Consider the following 20,359-nt stretch of genomic DNA (forward strand, 5'->3'; position numbering starts at 1 on the left):
CATTGAAAAATTAAGATAAATTGAATATTACCATTCTAAATGACTAACACTAGTGTATGGCTTACTTACAATGGTATACAGTGCTTTATGCCATGTGTTTTTCATTCTTATAACAATTACATTAAGTATTCTGGTGATCCACAATTTCAGGCATGGTGAGACACCTGAAGCTAGGTTAGTATATAACCATAGATAAACAGGAGGTACACAGCTCTGCTGCTGACATGACCCAGGAGAGTTATACCGATGATAACTGGTGATATTCAAAATGTTTAGGTCAAAAGAATTTATTAATACCATCATATTAGGTTAAAAATAAGACTTATGGTATCAGGATAATTTAAAATGTGAAAATTTGTTTCAGAAATTGCATGTAGATTTTATTATTAGAGCCAAGCCAATGAAGAGATATTGACTGGGTCAAAGTTTCATGAATTTGGAATTCTGGTAGATCATCTGGAGCACAAGGCAGATTTCTGTAACAGATAATTGAATCCCAGAGACCCTGCTGCAATCAGGAACATTTTCAAGATTGCACTGGAATATTTATCCAAGAAAGATTCAGTTAGAAATACAGTAGTATTGAAACAATGGTATTTGAATCATTTTAAACTCAGATGAAACCCATGAACATATGTCTTCATCACTATAATTATGAACAATGATCATTAAATCACCATTGCTTTTAAGAGCCTCTCTGTATAATCACTGATTGTTGAAATCAGCATGATAATTAATAGTTTTGTATTGTGACATCTGAAATTCAAATCTGATTTGAAGACATTTCAGAATTCTACAAGTGACTTTAAGTTCCATTAGAACACTGCTTATGTTGCATTTGAAAGATAATTCTGCATGTTTGATCATTGTAACATATGTTTGAAACATGTATATTTCCATACTCAAGAGCATTGGGTATTATCATAAGGATGTTTGCAGCTAAGTTAATGTTTAATCAAATGTATATATACATACATACTGTGGCTTGCCAATTACCAAGCACATGATGTCACATCATTATCATTTGATAACCCAGAGAACACACTGTCTATTTTCATCCCCAGATAGTGTTATGTTTATGAAGTTAATTATTTGAATTATTTTTCCTATGGAAATGGAACACTTTAATTGCTAAAAAATGTTTATTTCCCAAAGATATTTTTGGCTATGAGGACATGGCTTCAGGAATGTAAATTCATTCAATCTGAAATGCTATTTTGTTGAGCAAGTTTTTATAGAAAAACATACTTCCAATGCCCTTTAAAATAAAATACCACATTTAAGTCATTTCACAATAATAACACAACTACTACTATGATGTATTTTTAGTAAAAAAAGGTTTAGCCCATCTCTACAAGTGATATGCATACTAGCTTAGTGCACAAAGAACATTGAATATTATAATAAGGATGTTTATAAATAGGGTTACATTTTAAAAATGTAACTGAAATTTAGATGATTTTCCAGATACTACAAGAATACATTGTATTATTTAATATTTACTTAAAATTACATATAATGCCATGAGGTGTAGACTATCTAAGGAAACCCCAATAGTAAACATAAGAAACCTTCTTTTGAGTTTGTGTGGGAGACTGAGACTTCTAAAACAAGACAGACTGTTACTATTGACCTTGCTTGCCTCCCAGATGTTCAAAGGAAGTCCCTGTTATTGAAGATACCACACACTTTGGACACAGGGCTTAGAAGATTCGAGCTGGATTTAACCTGAAAGCCTCCTTGAGGTCTAGGAAGCGATGAACATTCCTACCCAGCTGTGGAATCTATAAGCCACAACAAAGATTGGTATGGCAAAATATCTCAAAGGCGCAATAATGGCACTCATATTTGGGCAGTAACTATCAACTTTCTAACTGACTTAAAGCCCACTCATCAGGAAGAAAAGCATGCTTACCCAGACCAGTGAGGTTGGGGATCTTAGAAAAAATCTACTACTGTTAAACTTTACCAGACCAGCATAATTTCTAACTTCATTCTAAATACTTTATACCCACAGACAGTTATAGTTCCTACCCCCATCAAAGAAACTTCTCTTTGAACAGACAGAGATCATTCCATAAAATCACAAGGGGGTGAAAATGCATAAATCAGGTGACCAAAGGGTGCTCAACCCCGAAGGGTCCATCTCCAGTACAGCTACACTGCCATGGCTCAGGGAACATTGCGGATGAAGGATGGAAAGACTAAAACCAAAGATCCAGAACATCTGCTGTGAGATTGTGTCTTCTAGAAATGACAAGAATGCTATATTCACAATAACTCAACGAGATGGTTGCCTAAACAAGACCTGAAAAAATGACAATACCAGGAGACCCACAAAGTTGTAAGGAGAAAATTTCACAGGATCCCACCCGAGACAAAGGGCTACACAGATAGCTGATGATTGCTGGGAAATGGAAAATTAGTCTTTTAAGCAATAACTTGTTATTTAAGACTAAGTGAAATCATATACATAAAAGCAACACCAAATGGACTCAGTGGGTTCTACTAATATATTTATGCATATGTGTAAATGCATGTATGCACATATAACAATATTAATAAAAAAGAGGCCCTAGAGAAATCTTGCCTAACTCTGAAATGATGGATTTTATTTCATTATATTTTATTTTATTTTATTATATTATCTTTTTTCTAAAAGAATGGATGGATGGATGGATGGATGGATGATGGAAGGATGGATGATGGAAGGATGAATGATGGATGGGTGGATGATGGAAGGATGGATGATGGATGGATGGATGGATGGAGGGATGGATGGATGGATGGGTGAGAGAAAACCCAGCTATTAGGATGAAAGTTAAGAACTGAACTGTCATTTATACATGCTGGGAGAGGGAAACATCAGTTCTCTCCAAAGGAGTGACACTAGGCAGCTCAACCACTCCAGGACAGGCCTCGTGTTCAACATATAATGAACTCCACAGGTTTGGGGTTTTATTTTGTTTTGGTGTGTGTGTGTGTGTGTGTGTGTGTGTGTGTGTGTGTGTGTGTGTGTGTGTGTGTGTGCTTGCACTTTCATTTGATCACAGTTTGGTGGTTTTTTGTCCATTTTTTTCTTTGGGAGCATGTTTTTATTTCATTTTCTTGGTTTTGGGGTTTTTGTTGTTGTATTAGATTTTCATTTGCTTTTTAAAAAGTAACTTAAAATTGAATGGTTAGGGAAGTTGAGAGGATCAGGAAGGACTTGGGGGAGGGGAAGATTATGATAAAAATACAAATAAAAAGAATAAAAGGAAAAAGAAAAAAGAGGCTCTGAATTTGAGAGGGAGTGAAAGGAACTGGAGGGAGATAAAGGAAGTGGGGAAATGATGAGTTGATATTTTAATTTTTAAGAAGCTGTTGTCATGTGAATTCAACTCATTATTATTAGATATTCATGAAGTCAGTTAATGCATAGGCTACAGAATTCTAAAGTAGTAAGATATTTTATGTATTAAAATGTACAAGTATTACTTTTAATTTCTGGTGATTATAGTTTCTTGTCTCCTGACTTAAGCCAAAATATGTAAAGGTAACATTTTTGCATTAATAAAATATGGAAAGCAATGATATTTTTTCTCTCATCATCCTAAATGCACACATGCAAACACACACATACACCACACACAGATGCTCACAGATACACACACACATACACACACACCTGAAAATTAATCCTGAATCTAATTGTTCTTACCTTTATATCTTCATGTTTGAATAATTACTGTAAATTTCACTTATTATTCCTTAAATAGAATAATTTTCAGTACTAACAATTTATCAGCTTGCCTTAATGAGTTCAGTAACAAGTTGTTATAAATAAATAAGTCACATCAATGAAATTCACATAAAATTTTATATCTCTTGTTACTCAAATAAAATTTTTGATGAGTTACCATCCGTATAATAAGATTTGGACTTTTTCTGTTCCTTGGGGAAATGGCACAGGCTTTCCTGAGTGTTAGATTGTGCTCTTGGATCTCTGATTTAGTGGAACAGTGTGTAAAAATCTCATAATCAGAACACTCCCCATTGGCTCCACATCTGAAGATTCCCAAGAGTGTTGTTTGTCTCCATGAACATCTGGAATAGATTAGATGCAGCTAATTGGCTCCAGGTCGAGCTTGTTACAGACAGTAGCATGCAGTATAACCTATGCAATTCACTAAATCCACCCACTTTCGGTAACTCACACCTACTTCTATTTATTCATAATTCCTCCCAGATGTACAACTTATACACATGTATGTGTGTATATGTGGACACTCACATACACATGAACACACAGAGAGATAGCAAATATCATTGCATTAGCAGAGAGGCTATCAACAAATCATTTATTCATAATCTATGAAAATGAAAGATTAAATACTGAATTTAGAGGATTTGGGTGAAGAAAAGGAGGATCAGGAATAATAGAGTGTAGAGAATGCATTTAATAGTAGATATTATTCATTTTTTAAAAAGTTCTAGACTTTCCAATATTTTTTTCTGTATTTTACTCCTGCCCAATGGTATATGTTTCAGCACGTGGAGGCACTTACCAAAATGTCATCACAGTAAAGCAAGCAATGCTTTGATTTTTAAGTTCTTTTACGTTATGAATGAGTGGGTTTATGAGAAACAGTATGGCCACTGTTCCCCGAAACCAAAGCATCAATCTTTTTAACAGACGATGTTGGAGGCACAGGGCATGTCTTAGCGATTAATGACCAGTTGGAGGAGTCGCTATCTCAATACATAGCCAAGGGCCATTAACCTCAACTAGTCATTAATTTCCAGAAAGTGTCCCAAACTGAGGTCATTATTGCTAATAAAATGCACATATGGTGTGTCCTCTTTCTTGCTCTGTGTGTAAACACACATCCCTGTTACACACACGTCTACACGTCAGAAAGAAAGCAGTTCTCCACATGTCCTGAATTCTGCAGTCCTGAACTTCATGAGGATTTGAATCCACTCAGTTCATTTGTCCACTCACTTCTCACTGTTTTCAGAGGGTGTAGGTAACATTCTTGCATCTCAAGGCTTTTGCTGAGATGGAACATGACACCAGAAATCTACTCACAGGCAGACAGAGAGAAAAGTGAAAGAACTGTGGGAATGAAATGAGACAGGCCCTGATGGGTACAATGGGACCAACACATATTACCAAGTAAACAGTGAAAAGAGGAAATCAGTGCATATTAGTAAAATGGCATGAGATAAAGAGTTACAGTTTCTATTTGGTACCCTCCTCATCAAGTCCCACTGGATGATATTCTAATCTTCTTCCCTCATAACCATCTAGCACAGTTATCTTGCTACCCGATTAGCTTTTCCAGAGCCCAGGTATGGTGATGCACACCTATTATCTAGGAATCTAGGAGTCTGAGCTAAGAGGGAAACCTGTCTAGCTTGAGAACAATCTTGCTACATAGTATCCATGGCATCAGCCAGGGCTACATAGTAAGACTCTGTCTCCAGACAAATTCAGTAGAGACTGGATAGAGCTCACTAGTTCAGAGTGCATACTGCTCTTGCAGAGGACCCAAGTTCAGTTACAAGCACCCACACCATGTGGCTCACAACCTGTCAATTTAGCTTCAGGGTTTTCTGGCCTTTTCAGGTGCCATTCCTCATACACACACACACACACACACACACACACACACACACACAGTGTTAAACATCTATTAAAATTAAATAACCAATCACAAACTTGTGGTAAGTGTTGTCAAAAACAGCTAATAAATAAGGTGAATCTACAAGACAAAAATACATCATTTTCAAGAGCATAAGGACAAATTAAAAAGTTGAAAGACTGCATTTCTTAGACACTGAGTAGTTAAAAATATAACTCAAATCTGATTTGATATTTTTAACAAGTTAGCAAGAGGGAATCAGCTTGGGTAATAGTATGAATATGTTTTCCCACTACATAAAACAAAACAAAAAACCCAACCAACCAACCAACCAAACAAACAAAAAAACCCATGGACTGGAGAAATGATTTAGTTGGTAAAATGAGGACCCAAGTTTGAACCCCAGAATCACAGCAATAAAACAAAAAAGCTGAAATGGTTGTGTGTACTTGTAACAACAGGTCTGGGAAATGAAACCCTAGGACTTACTGGCCAGCCAACTTGGCATGCTCAGTAAGTTCCAAGCCAGTGAGAGACCCTGTCTAAAAACAAAGCAGGTAGACAGTGTCTGAGGAATAATGGGCATGATTCCTCTCTTCTTCCACATGCGTCACCACATCCATGTACCTGTTCCCAAGTGAACATACACACACACAAACACACATTCCTCAAACACACACATAAATAAATAAATAATAAATAAATAAAATATTGAATTTTGAGAGTTATTTCAAAAGTATTATTTAAATAATGTTGACACATTAGTATGTTATATTAATATATGCATAATTATAAGCTGAAAAACAATTTTTTATGAGTTGCTGGTGATTTATTTATCATTTTACACTTAATACAATTTGTGTGAAAGATGGGAGGATGTCATTTATGTGGGCTGTGGTGTGCATGTAGAGAGCAGAAGACAACTATCAGGAGTTAACTCTTGCCTTTCACCTGCTCAGGCAGGCTCTCTTATTGTTTCTCCTGAACCCCAGGTTAGCTGGTCCATAAGATTCTGGAGAGTCTACTGTCTCCTTCTCCCATCTCTCCATAGGAGTGCTGAGTAGAGATGTGTACCACAACATCCAGATTTTTATGTCAGGCCTGGGTATTAAGCTCAGGCTTGTGTTGCAAGCAGTTTTACTTGCTAAACCATGTCATTATTCCATTTTTGCATCCTTTTTTCACCAGAAGGCCGTTCCTTTTTTTATTAGTCAGGATTCTCTAGAAGAACAAAGCTTGTAGAATGAATATATGTATGGGATTTATTGGAATAGCTACAGGTTGGGGTTCAGCTAATCCAAGAATGGCTGCCTGATAACAGAAGTTTCAAGAATCCAACAAGCATTCAGCTCATGAGGCTGGAGGTCTCAGCTCTCTTTAGTTTATGCCAGAATCCCGAAGAGGTAGACTCTAATGCCAGTAAAGAAATGGACTTGCTAGCAAGACTGAGAACTAGCAGGCAAAGAGAGAGAGCAGAGAGAGCTTCCTTCTTCCATGTCCTCTAGATGGGCTGTCTGAAGAAGTTGTGGTCCAGATTAAAGGTGACTCTTCCTACCTTGAAAGATCTTGTTTAGAAGTGTGTCTTCCCAGTTCACATTATTTCATTCAGAAAAGAATCCCTCACAGGTGTGCCCAGTCATTTGGGTTTAGTTAATTCCAGAAGTAGTCAAGGTGAAACCAGACAGAGCCAGCACTCTTTTTACCTGTTACGCTGTACTTGGCTCAGCCTGGGAGGAGGGCACTGGACCTGCCTGGACTGAATCTACCAGGCTATACTCAATCCTCTCGGGGAGTCTTTGCCCTGGAGGAGATGGGAAAGGAAGTGGGGGTGGTGGGGTGGGGGAGGGGTGTGGGGTTGGGTGCTGGGGGACGTGGGGGGGGGCAGGGGGAGGGGACAAGGGAATCCATGGCTGATATGTAAAATTAAATTAAAGAAAAAAAAATTTCAGGAAGTGTCAAGTAAATGTGAATGAAATAGTGTTAAGTACACATTTAATAAAGTGTCATTAAATAAATAAAATAAATAAATAAATAAATAAATAAATAAAATGTGATTATTCATATACAATACTCCATAAGAACTAAATCACATATTATACACAAGGGATAACTGTATTATTTTATACATATTTTGAAAATAATGAAAATAATTTAAAAATATAATTTACTCATCATATATTGTAAAAATATAAAAGAAAATTTACATACAATTGAAATTAATCCTCAGGGCATAAATTCATATACCTTAAGATTTTTATAGTATTTTATTTTCATGGATGGATTTTACCTTCTGAGATTTAAAGTAGCCTTGACATTGAAAGTCTTTAACAGACCTGGACTATATCTTACTAGCATAAAGCTTTCCTAGAATGAACAAGGTTAAACCAACAAATAAAAGTATGTCACACACTTTAAAAACCTGAAAAGCTGAAAAAAACCAACCTTAATTAAATATTCTAAAGATAATATAAATATGCATAAAATACTTAATCTGAATATGCAATAATTAATAATACCACTTAAGTATGATTCACATCTATTATGTATGAAGCTATTAATATGAAACACCAGTGTTATCTGTCTAATAATTATAAAAATCAGGCACTGCATGAAGAATACCTGCTGGGTCCAACCTAGCAATATCTTTTCTGGTGACTGTTGACTAGAAAAACAGATGATACCTTAATGGTAATGCAAGAGAAGTTAAGGCCACATTATAATTGAAGATAACTGGATTCTAAGCAAAAAATACTTAGGCCTGAAGAAGGCAGCCACTAGATTAAGTCCTGATCAGTTGTTTTGACTCATCTCTTACTTAACCATGTGGCATTGGAAGAATTATTTGGCTATGTACCTGTTTTCTCAACAGTGAAATTATTTAAAGAGTTATATTTCATAGATCTCATTAGTGTTAAATTATTTGGATTATACAGACCACAGAATACATCTGATATATCTGTTTAACAAATGCTACATGTGACTTTTAATTTTAGGTTTACTTTGAAATATGTTTCTATTTTCTATGTATCATAAAAAAGAACATCCAGTCAGCTTACTGGATAGTATAGTTAATAACACCGTAGTTAGTAACAATCTTCTTCCTCTTATAAATGTTCACATTTTACAATATAATTTTCTAAGTAAACTTGCCCTGTGTGAGGCAGATTCACCTGCAGTCATGGCAGAAAGCATGCTTCCAGTCTAACTTCTATTCTGTGGCCCTAACTTAGTCTTATCAAATTTCACCAACCTAAATATCTGTAAGGCCTTGTAAAGCAGAATTGGGGAATGCTGTCTTTTGTCTCTTCCCATTGGAGAATCCTTTCCTTTGGTGGTGGTGTCACTCACAAGTAGAGTTCTCCAAGCACTTCTAATTTACAAACGTCTCATGAAGCTTTGGGGAAGAAAGTAGTTCTCCAGAGAAATGCACTGAAAACACAAACAAAAATAAAACAACTTGAGGAGAAGAAGAAAGTTATTCATTAACAAAGTAGTTGAATTTCTACTAGTGAATTCATTCTGCCAACTAAAGACAAACCTGAATTTTATTACTTAGCTCTGAATCAGTCTCTCTGTAACTTGTCTGTAAAAACAAAGCAAGAGAAAAGAGAGATTATCTTTGAAAAATGTCAGAAAGCTATTGCTAAGTCTAGAAGATTCTAAGATATTGCCTTGGAGTAGTGTTCTTATCTTCTTTTTATGCTTCTTAGTTGAACAGTGTTTGAAAGACAATATTATCATCATGAATGCTAATAAAGATGAGAAGCCAAGGTCCAGAAGTCAAGATCTTCACCTTCTTCATGCTTGGATGATGCTAACCACGACTGTGCTGTTTCTTCCCATCACTGAAACATCTAAACAAAATATCCCACGTCTCAAGCTAACTTACAAAGGTGAGTACATAAATATTTTAGTTTTCACTATGATATCTGAATGTCTTCTTTGAATACCTATTCCTTTTATTTAGAAATGTATATTCACCTCTAGAAAGTTACATCAACAGTACAGTATTTAGAACACAGGCTACAATTATTTACTTTTGAGAAGTAAAGGATACTTAAACTACTCAAGTACATTTTTCAGTTGACATTTATAATGATTAATTTAGTCTACCAGGTCGCATTAAAAATCAAATGTACAATAATAGAAAATGTAACAAATTCTATGTAACTGCTACTAATTGCTCTTACTACCACAAGCTAACATGTATTTTGAACAGTAAGAAGTATAGATGGGCTATAGCTTACTGGCATAAAGCTTTCCTAGCATGAATGAGGCCAAACCAACAAAGAAAAATATGTCACACACGTTAGAAACTTGAATAGCCAATCTCCCTTAAGTTTCATCTAAAAAGTTTCACAGTCTACAATAGCTAAGATACCATTTTTACAGGTGTTGAAGTGGGAAACATCAATATGAAAGGCATAAAATACAAGGATATAAATAAAACAAAATCTAAGGTAACTGTTTTTAAAGATTTAAATTAATATCATTGAGTAATGTAAAAGCATTATGTTGTAGTTATTCGTTGTGTGGGTGTTTGAATCTGTGTAATTTTTTTTTCCAAATTTCATCTCTAAAGGCTTTATTTCTTTTTCTTTCCTATGATTTACACTAGGCTTCTTATAACGCATTTTTAAAAATTCTGCATGTAAAGTCAAACAACTTTATTCTGAACTTCTATTAAAATTAAAATGATAGCTTTAATATCTTCTGTTTTTTAACTTGCCCTTCCTCCAGTGAAAATTAATGTCGATGATAAAAGTTAATTGTTTTTCAAATGGTTTCCTCATACTTTTTTACTTTTGCAAACAAAACCTCAATATTCTACTTTTTTCACATTCCATGTGTTGCTATGTGTATTTGGATGAAGCACAGAGGTAGAGTGCTTGCCTAGCCTGTGCAGGACCTTGGTTCAACTCCCAGCATTAAAAATAAAAAAATGGAAAAGATGAAGGAAACTGGTGGCATTTGGATTTTATGTTTCATGTGTTAGAGAGCTGAGAACTTTTTTTATTTTCATATACTTACATATGCATAAAGCCATTTAATTAAAGTATTAAAAACAAAGGATAAGTCTTTCTGTATAAATGATAAATCTCATTGTGAGGTATAATTTATTAGAATTTTGATTAACCAATAATTAAAAGCTACATTTGAGAATTATATCAATAATTAATTACAGATGATTTTTTGTATCTTTTCCCCAAAGCCTGGTGGCTTTAAGCAAAGTGCTGTCTGAAAATAAAAAACAGAGCCAAGGATTTTAACCATGGTAACCTCATGCTTATGATCTTCCTTGCTGAGTGCTGAGATTATAGGCATGTATCACCAAGACTGTCATACTCTTTGTGAGACCCCTTTTATGACTTAGGTTCTCTTCGTAACTATGTTGAACAACAGGCAGCAGAAATGAGAGACAGGATCAATATGAACATCATTTATTGGAAGGCGTGGGACAGACAAACATTTTAGGGGTAACCTAGTAAGTAAATATCAAAGATGCTGATGTTTATAGGAGCTTTGATCAGCCAAAATAGAAAGACTTTACTAAGCATTTTGAGCACTCAGGTGACATGCTACAAAAGGAATATTTTGACAGCTAGGTTACTTATGCCTGCAATCTCAGCCTGAAGGATGGTAAATTTAAGCACATCTTGCACTATTGTAGAAAAAATTTGCCTTAATAATAAAACAAACTAGATAGCTGAATAATAGGTAGATGATAGATAGATAGATGGATAGATAGATAAATAGATAAATAGATAGATAGGGATAATAAGTTAGATAGTTGGACTATTGTATCTATAAAGAAAAGATATACTAAACCTACCTCAAATGTCAAACTCTTCTCATAATGATCCTGATGATGTACAAGTAAATAAAATAAACAATTTCTAAAGTATGACACCTAAACAATCAGATCCTCGATTTGACAAGCAGCGTCTCCCTACACTGAACAGTTACTCTGCATGCAAAGACACTGGGGGTTGGGTAATGATGGCTAGAAAAGCAACCTTAGTTGAAAGCGGAACTTGAGATGATATGGTTGCTTACTTTAACAGATAAGGACCACAAGACATCTGTTGTATAATAAGACAGTCTATCAAAATAAAGCCACAACAAAAAAGTTCTTGTGGTGGTAGGGAAGACCCCCCACCCCGGTTTTGAGACACTGTGTCTCTATGTAACTTAGCCTAGCCTCGTATTCATGACCTTCCTTGCTAAGTGCTGAGATTAAACCCATGTATCACCAAGATGGGCATGCTCTTTGTGATACCCCCTCCATTCCTTGGGTTCTCTTCATAACTATGTTGTGACAGCATCTTTAAAATCTTCTGCTAGAAAAGATGGCTCAGCAGTTAAGATATCTGCAATTATGAGGACTAGGTTTTGGGTCCCAGTACCCACAGTAACAAATCTGGATACCTTGAAATTATCTGTAGTCACAGCTCTGAGGCAGGAGGATTGCTGAGGCTTACTGTTTTCTGTACCAGCTGCAGTGAAGCCACAGCTTCACCAGAGACCTTGCCTCAAGGAAATAGAGAGAGAGAGAGTGGCGAAATACAACATCGCACACCCTCTTCTGGTCTCTAAGTACACAATGCCTACTCACATATAAATGAATACAAAAGACTCTTGGATGTGCTTTAAATACATTTTAATGTTTTTAGTCTGACAGCATCCATTTTGTCAATCTATATCATTTGGACGACTACCAATACATCACAGCATGCCACCATGAAACTCAGTACTATGAGCAAATGAGTCCTAGCTCCATGGGTCAAGAGTTTGATGAAGGTAGGCTGTGTAGTTGTGACTCTAGCTTACACCGTCAAATGCTGACTAGAGTGGAAATGTCAAATGTCTTGAGGATTGGCTGCTGGTGTCTCTTTCTTCATGTACACTCTGGATTGTCCTGAGGAAGCTCCTCCACCTGTGTAGATTGGACTTCCTCAAAACAAGCTCAGAGCTCAAGCATGTGCATTTCAACACACATTATAGAAGCAGAAAACATTTGTTTCTTCCTGGATAGTGTTATTTGAGATGTAAAAATTAGATTTGCTTTCAAGAGGGGATTCCATAACCTCGACTTCCCAACAATAGTAAGGTCAAATTCAAGTATACATAGTAATATAGCAATATTATTGTGGCTATCTGTGAAATTTAGTATGCTACAGTTTACTGTTATAAATACTTTGCTTTTATGAAAGACAGTTATACAATTTAGTAAGAATATGAAATAAAATGAATCAATACTAGAATAGCTTAGTATGCATGTATCAAAAATGATTTCACAAGGAGGTGGTGGTGCACACCTTTAATCCCAGCACCCAGAAGGCAGAGACAGGTGGATCTCTGAGTTTAAGGCCTATCTGATCTACAAAGCAAGTTCTAAGTTTTAGGACACAGAGAAATCCTATCTGGAAAAGCCAAAAAAAAAAAAAAAAGTTTCTACCTTTATCCTACAGTATATACAAAATATATAATACAAATTGTTTTATAAACATAAGCAAAGAAGTGTTGAAACTATATCATAGAATAACATCTTTGCATCTTAAGATAAGCAATGATTTCTTAGGCAAGACACTAAAACTAATAACTATAAACATTTTAAACTAAGAATCAGTAAAATTAAAACAAAATTCTATATATCAAAGGTCAATACTCAGGCCACTTTAAATAATGTGGTGTTTGCTTTTGGAAGTTGGCAATAATTCAGCACCATAAAGGCTGAATTTCTGAGTGTCTTCAGGGGACTCTAGTCACACCTCTGTTTGTCTTTTTTACATTAAATACAGGTGTGTAGAAAGAAAGTAGTTCAATTTCCTTGATATCATTTCTTAGAAGTGGCCTCTTCCTGCATTAAAGGAAAAGTATAGGACACAAATTTACTGTTAACTTGGTATCATTTTGAGGGATATTGTTTGTACACCACACTCTCATTTCTCAATCTCCAGCATCAGTTGGCATTGATCTTATATTTTGTTGTCCTTTTATATCTCTAAGGAGTCTGACAATTTATTGAAATCAGCTGACCCTTTACTATGCTAAAATAGTATGGACAGACTAAAATTTCATTTCTCTGCCTTAAGGAAAAAGTAGAGAGACCAAAATCAGCAAAATGAAAAATTTTAACCTAGGTTTTTAAAATTAGTTTTAAGAGTACAATGTCAATCCATAAATCATGCCTCCTCAGCTGTGCACTACGCAGAAGCCTAGGTATGTGACATATATCATATATGTGTCAGGTATTGTTCTAGGTCAGAGAAAAGTCACTGTCCACTTCAAACTTATTTTCTCAATGCACAAAGAACAGGTGAAAATACTAAAAAACATTGGTCCAAATAAGTGTAAGTTACAGGAAGACCATGCAGAGAATGAAAAGGCCCAATACTCAGATTCCTTATGCCCATGAAAGTTTCCAAGTCTGGGGAAACCACTGCTTCCAGGAACATTTAACTGATAAGATATATGAGGTTCCTGAGCCTAAATGCCTTGTCCCAGAAAAAGAAGCTCTGAAGAGAAGAACCCAGCTGAATGGTTGTTTGTTGAGTCTAGGTCCCATGACGCCATCCCTATTGTCACCTGGAGGGAAAGACAACACATCCAGGAGCACAAATATCAAGACATTTAAAAAAATACTACTAGATGTTACCACTGCTTCTTTGGTAAATATATTCTTTTCAATAACCCCAAATACTAGAAACCAAAACTTATGTGAGTTTTCATTAATAAGCAGAACTTGCAATCCTCTGTTGCTTTTTCACCTGCCATTTTATAATAGTGTCTTTGACATATTTGATGGAATGGTACTTCGTTTTATAAGAAATTTAAAATGCATAAACAGATACATTCATTTTTTCCATTTTCATTTAGCTATAAAGTGCATCATGTGTCTTAAGTAGAAATTTCCTTCCAGACTGGCACACAGAACCTTCAGTTTGACTCATCCAATAACATGTCTGTTTTTATCAATTTGCTGTGAAAAAAGTAGTAAATGGATCAGATTCTGAAACCACAGGACCTAGATCTTGACTGCTCTTATTAGATGTGAAATACTTGGAGAGACAGGAGTATCAGGAATTCAGGGCCAGTCTTTTCTACATGAGTTCCTGACTCACAAATGAAAAGAAAAAAGGAAAGAAAAGAAAGTAAAGAAGAGAAGAGAAAAGGAGAAAAGAAAATCTTTAAACATGCTGTTTGAATGCCATTAATTTGATAGATGCATAAACTAGGATAAATGTATTTATTCACTACAAAGAAAGTGGACACTTAACAGGTGTGTTTGACTAAAGCCACATTACACATCACATCTTTCAGTATGAAGTGGAAGGTGCAGCAGTAATGAACTTATGTTAATATAGTCAGTGTAAATGTATGTAAAGTTTATTTGTAGAAAAGAATATTCATTTTAAATATTAAAGGAAGAAACACAGCCACAAGAGGTGAAAGAATGGAAGACACAGTGAGGCTTCAGCCCTTTCTCTGACATGTACTCTCTGAGTACTATCAGAGTGTTTGCTTGCTATTCCTGGTCCAGATACCCCCCATGATTGCTAGGTCTCTTGGACAATAGATTCTCCTTGAGGACCAATTTAAATAACAGTTGTGTAAACAACTCAGATGTTAACCCTGGAATGGAAGTTTCGACAAAACTGAAACAGTTTGAATATAATGTGTCTTTGAAGACGCCTATAAGGCACACTTATGGTCTTCAATACATAATGGTATTTCATCATTTGGGGCAAAATGTTGCCATAGAAAGCATGACAAATCTCTTTTTAATAAAAGCATGCAGTTAATTCCCAGTCTGCAAACTCTCTTGGATAGTTTATCCATACAAAAGGAATTTACTTCCCTGAAGTATTAGATGACCTGAGTTAGTGGCAGGTTTTACATCTTTAGTTTAAATGAAATCGGTTGTTTACTGCTGTAACAATTAGCTATAGGAACAGCTTAGTGATGTACAAATCTCAACAATGCAGTATTGTAAAAATGCATAAATTAACACCTTAGAATTAAGAGTTTGAGTCTCTGTGTAAAAAGGAAAGAATCCAGCTCTTTAAATCGAGCAAGCTGAGTACAATGGGGCCTCAGTGTTTTCCTGCATTTCTGTTATAAGTGGAGTTCAGACATCAATAGATCTGCATCATCTGGACACATCTGGCCTGTCCCTCCTTTTGAATAACAGTCTGTGTATTAACCAGAATCACAGCTGACTTAAATAAAAGGTAAATCCAGAAATACAATCCTCTAGATGGCTTTGTTTCTGTGTTCTTCTTCCCTTTCAACATGAGCATGTGGCCCATGAGCATGTGGATGTCACCACAGGCATCCACAGTTCGGATTCCAGATGGCACAGTACCATCTCTACATCATTAACAGTCTGTAACAGAGTCTGCCTGGATGAGGAGAGATCTACAAGCTAAGCATGCATCAGTCTGAAAAATCATTAGTTATAACTTTATTATACTTTTTAATGTGCTGAAATACAGCACCAATTTAGACATTACTCTTACCTACATGAGATGCTAGGATCTTTTACATTTGTGTGTGTGTGTGTGTGTGTACACTCACGTGTGCATACACCCGTGTGTGCTTGCCAAAGTATGTGTGTGTGTGTGTTAGTGTGTGTGTGTACACACTCATGTGTGCATAAGCCCGTGTGTGCTTGCCATAGTATGTATGTATATGGAGGTCAAGAGAAAATTTACGGGAATCATTCTCTCTTTAGACCATATGAGTCCCAGGAATCCAATTCTGGTGATCAAGCTGGATGCCCAGTACCTTTCCCTGCTGAGCCATCTCTTCAGATGGGTGGAAGGAATTATCAAATAACTATGGAAAGATGAGAGTTGTAGTATAACTAAAATAAAATGTTCTAAAGAATTTCAAATACAGTATGCCATGGACCTTTGAATATTTGAAGAAATTTTAAAATATTTTGGGTTAAATACCCATAGTGTTAGAGAATTTTTACCACAAAAATTACCTAATTTGTAATTTTGGGGAAAATTCAAAAGAGCAGCATCATATGATAAGGATTGATATGACATGGGGCAGAACAAAATATTTTTGAGTATATTTAAGAATTTAGAAAAACAATGTGAATCTTAGCCTGACTATATGAAGAATAAATACTTGAAGAGGAGAGAAGTTTGCTCTTTGGATTTTCAATTTTCCCTGGATATTGGTGTCCAGGATGTGAAAAGGATGTAGAAGAAATATCTATATATTAACCAGATATCCATGAAGAGTAAAGAAATAAGAAAAAGAAACTAAATCTGAGTAGACAGTTGGGTGTGGAGACACTGTTGTATCCCTGGAGTTATTAAGGTCAGAAGGATGACATGTTTAGAGGTAAAACTGTCAAAGAAACAAATTAAGACTTACAAGAGGTTATGGGGCTTTGGGTGTGCTTGAAATCATTGACGATAGCACAAAGTTTATGGGGCATAAACAACTTGTGAAAAATAGAAAAGTATAAGTGGGAAATATTGTTTTACTGCTTATACTGTGTAAATACTGCCTGTTGGAGCAACGCCCTCTGGTAGACATGCGTGAGAAGGATGACGTCAGTCTCCTGACCACCTCTCTACCAAGATCAGAGGCCATCATCTGGGGACAACCTGGGGAAAACTCTCAAGGATGATTGACATCTGTTCTAAATGAAAAGCCAGTGTGAAATTTCCCCCAAATCAGTGGAAATGTAAGAGCAAATGTTACAAGTGACCAGCATGATAAATGAAAACCGGACATATATGTGGCAAATTATTTTAAGTTTCATAATAGCAAGAGTGAGGACATGGTTTGAAAAACTTCCAGGAAAAACAGAAGGCATGTTCAAAGGCTTGGGATACAGATGGCTTGAAATGTCTCAGCTGTGACCAAAGCCTCACATATGACTTGATCATTGTTTTTGATGCATATTCACCTACTTTTAAGAGAAACTGATGTTTAAAATTATAAGAATTATAAAATATGATCTCTTAAATAACAAATATAGCCCTGTGCTCTCTATTTTGAAGTTATGCTACTATGAGGAATCTTCTTATTTTGTTATATTTGCCTTACAACTCTGAGCCAAACGTATTACAATGTAGATTTTAGAGTTTTCCTTTGATCATTTCATGTACATGGCTGGAGCACATCCTCATTCACTAATGAAGTGGAATTTTGATTTTAAGCACTCCTTGAAAATTGAGAAATTCTAAAAGCCTTGAAGGAGCCAGGTAAAAAATTATCATGGTAGGATCAGTTTTCCTCAGGAGCCATCCTCTCAGCTACCTATGAGGAAGTCCACACCATAGTAACATTGCTTCCCAGGGAAGTACTACTTTTTCACAGTACAATGGGGCATTATCCTTCACAACAATCTTTGAGGAATTAAAAAAAAAGACTAATTTTTGAAAATATAGATTTAAACATTCATAAATCATGACTCTCATGTGCTATAGTTTATATGAAGTATCCACAATTAAAATCTAACCTCCCTAGTTAGTAAACCTGTGAAATAAAAGTAAGGACATGGATAATGTGACAAAGTAAATTTGATATACTCCTACCCCACATGCTGTCCTGATAGGAACATAGATCTGATGATATAATAATTCTAATAAATGTTTCCCTAGGTAAAATCATCTCCTTCATGTTTACCATATTTAATATTCTAAAGCTAAAGAACAGAATTCTACTCAGCATTCCACTGCAAAAGAAAAGTGAGAATTCAATTCTGCTGTCAGTCTTTCTTGTTGGGCTTGCATTTACAAGAAGTATTTATGGTGACTATGTTGCTAGCAAAATGCCAATATCATGTATATCCAGAATTTTGAAGTAGTTCTTTGTGGGATTTTAGGTTTGACTAACATTCTTTCTTTTGTATTGTTTGGACAGTTGGATGTATATAACTAAGTACAGACATGTTGATTGTAATTGGTATTTTTATGTAGATAGTAATTAGTTACTTGTTAGCCAAAAAGCTTTACATTTGATCTCAAGACTCTTGAAACTTGTTGAAAGTCAAGTAGAACCATTATCAATTAATTTCTACTGTGCTGAGTCAAAGGGAATGCTTTCTCTAGGAATAAAAACTGGAGAAATAGCCGGGCGGTGGTGGCACACGCCTTTAATTCCAGCACTCAGGAGGCAGAGGCAGGCAGATCTCTGTGAGTTTGAGGCCAGCCTGCACTACCAAGTGAGCTCCAGGAATAGGCGCAAAGCTACGCAGAGAAACCCTGTCTCGAAAAACCAAAAAAAAAAAAAAAAAAAAAAACCAAACCAAAAAAAAAAAAAACTGGAGAAATAAACAAGCACCTGTGGATGCTGAAGGAACTAAATAACCATAGCACTGGAGGCTAATGAATATTTTTAAGGAATATTTTGCTGACTCTGTTCAATTTCTTACCCAAACTTTGCTTGGGGGTGGATTGATAGCCAAAACTTTTCTGGATGAAAAATGGGAAAAATCTTTGAAGTAACTTCATAGAAAAAATTTTAGGGCAGCCACTAAGTCAATATGTAGAGCCCAAGCAATTCAGAATTAGGAAAATATTTAAATGTAGTATCAATGCAGAAGTAGGAAGCAAGCTAGAAAAAAAAGTATATACAAATGATGTAAATACATTTCATAGAAGACACTATATATGCTCCCATGCTTAAAAGTCCTGAGTCCTAGTGATTTGACAGCCTTCTCCTTGAAGATAAAGAGGAGAGGGTAGGGCAAGGACTTCTAGCGAGCCTCTTGGGTTGGCAAAGAGCGGTGGCTGGGCGTTCATCTGTATCTATTTTTAGATGCAAGATTTCCTCCTGCAAAAGTGTGGTCCTTAGATTGGCAGGGGTGAAATCTGACTTTCTTCAAAGCTGATTTTCTTTTTAAGTGATGAATCTTTACCTCTCAAAACCTTGGTGTGTGTGTGTGTGTGTGTGTGTGTGTGTGTGTGTATGAAACCAAGTGAAGGGCTCTCTTTAAAGGGTGTGCAAAGCCATTTTCCAGCCATGCAGACTTATGAGAGAAACTGCCAGCTCCACCCAGTTCAGGATCTCTGGCAGTAAATTTAATTTTTCAAGGGTTTAAGGTCATGTTCATTTAGCACTCGAAAACTGAGGAAGTCTGTGTTGCTTAATCCTGAATTTATTAGCTTCAGTATTACTCACCACTCCCTTCCTTTGAGGGGGTAAAGAGGAAGAATGGAGACCATCAGGTCATATGCGCTTTTAGGCTGAAAGAACAATTGTATTAAAGGACACTAAAAAGGAAATGCAGAGAATTCTTTGCAAAGCAAGCATTTATTTCAGTCAAAAACAGGAATTACCCAGTCCTTCACCTGCCCTTCACATGGAGGAGCACCTGACCGTTTCACCCGAGAAGAGTCCTTGTTGCAGGGCTCCAACACTAAGGGAAAATCCATACTATGAAGCCCACTAATCACATCCATCTTAAGTAGTCATACAGGATTACCAACAAGATCTCCCATATTTATGATTATTTAATACCTTATTTGTGTTTTCCCCAAAGGGCAAGGTGTACCTATTTTAGGATCAAGAGTGGCATTCAGAAGTGAGTTCATGTATTATTTGACAAGTCATGTATCCTAACAAAATTTTAAAAAGTTCTAGCACCATGGTACTCAGTCACACCCAGAGACAAGGAGAAAGTTGAAGTAGCATTATTAGATTTAGTTATATTAGGTTAATTATAAAAAACAAGTCCTTCCCATTTCACTGCTAAT

The 20,359-nt window shown here is 35.8% G+C and overlaps 1 protein-coding gene across 2 annotated transcripts in view; it reads left to right on the forward strand.

Moving 5' to 3' along the window:
• Nucleotides 1-20,359, forward strand: part of Sema3d (semaphorin 3D) — a 192,617-nt gene that overhangs the window by 58,809 nt on the left and 113,449 nt on the right. The window contains exon 2 of one of the 2 annotated variants that reach the window (XM_028862073.2): nt 9,334-9,520. In XM_028862073.2, coding sequence (XP_028717906.1) covers nt 9,370-9,520 — 151 coding nt within the window. In that variant the 5' untranslated portion in view covers nt 9,334-9,369. The remainder of the gene's footprint in view (nt 1-9,333; nt 9,521-20,359) is intronic. The other variant, XM_037203546.1, reaches the window with a different exon arrangement.

The sequence above is a fragment of the Peromyscus leucopus genome, chromosome 3 (assembly GCF_004664715.2).
Source record: "Peromyscus leucopus breed LL Stock chromosome 3, UCI_PerLeu_2.1, whole genome shotgun sequence".
In the NCBI taxonomy this organism is placed as follows: Eukaryota; Metazoa; Chordata; class Mammalia; order Rodentia; family Cricetidae; genus Peromyscus; species Peromyscus leucopus.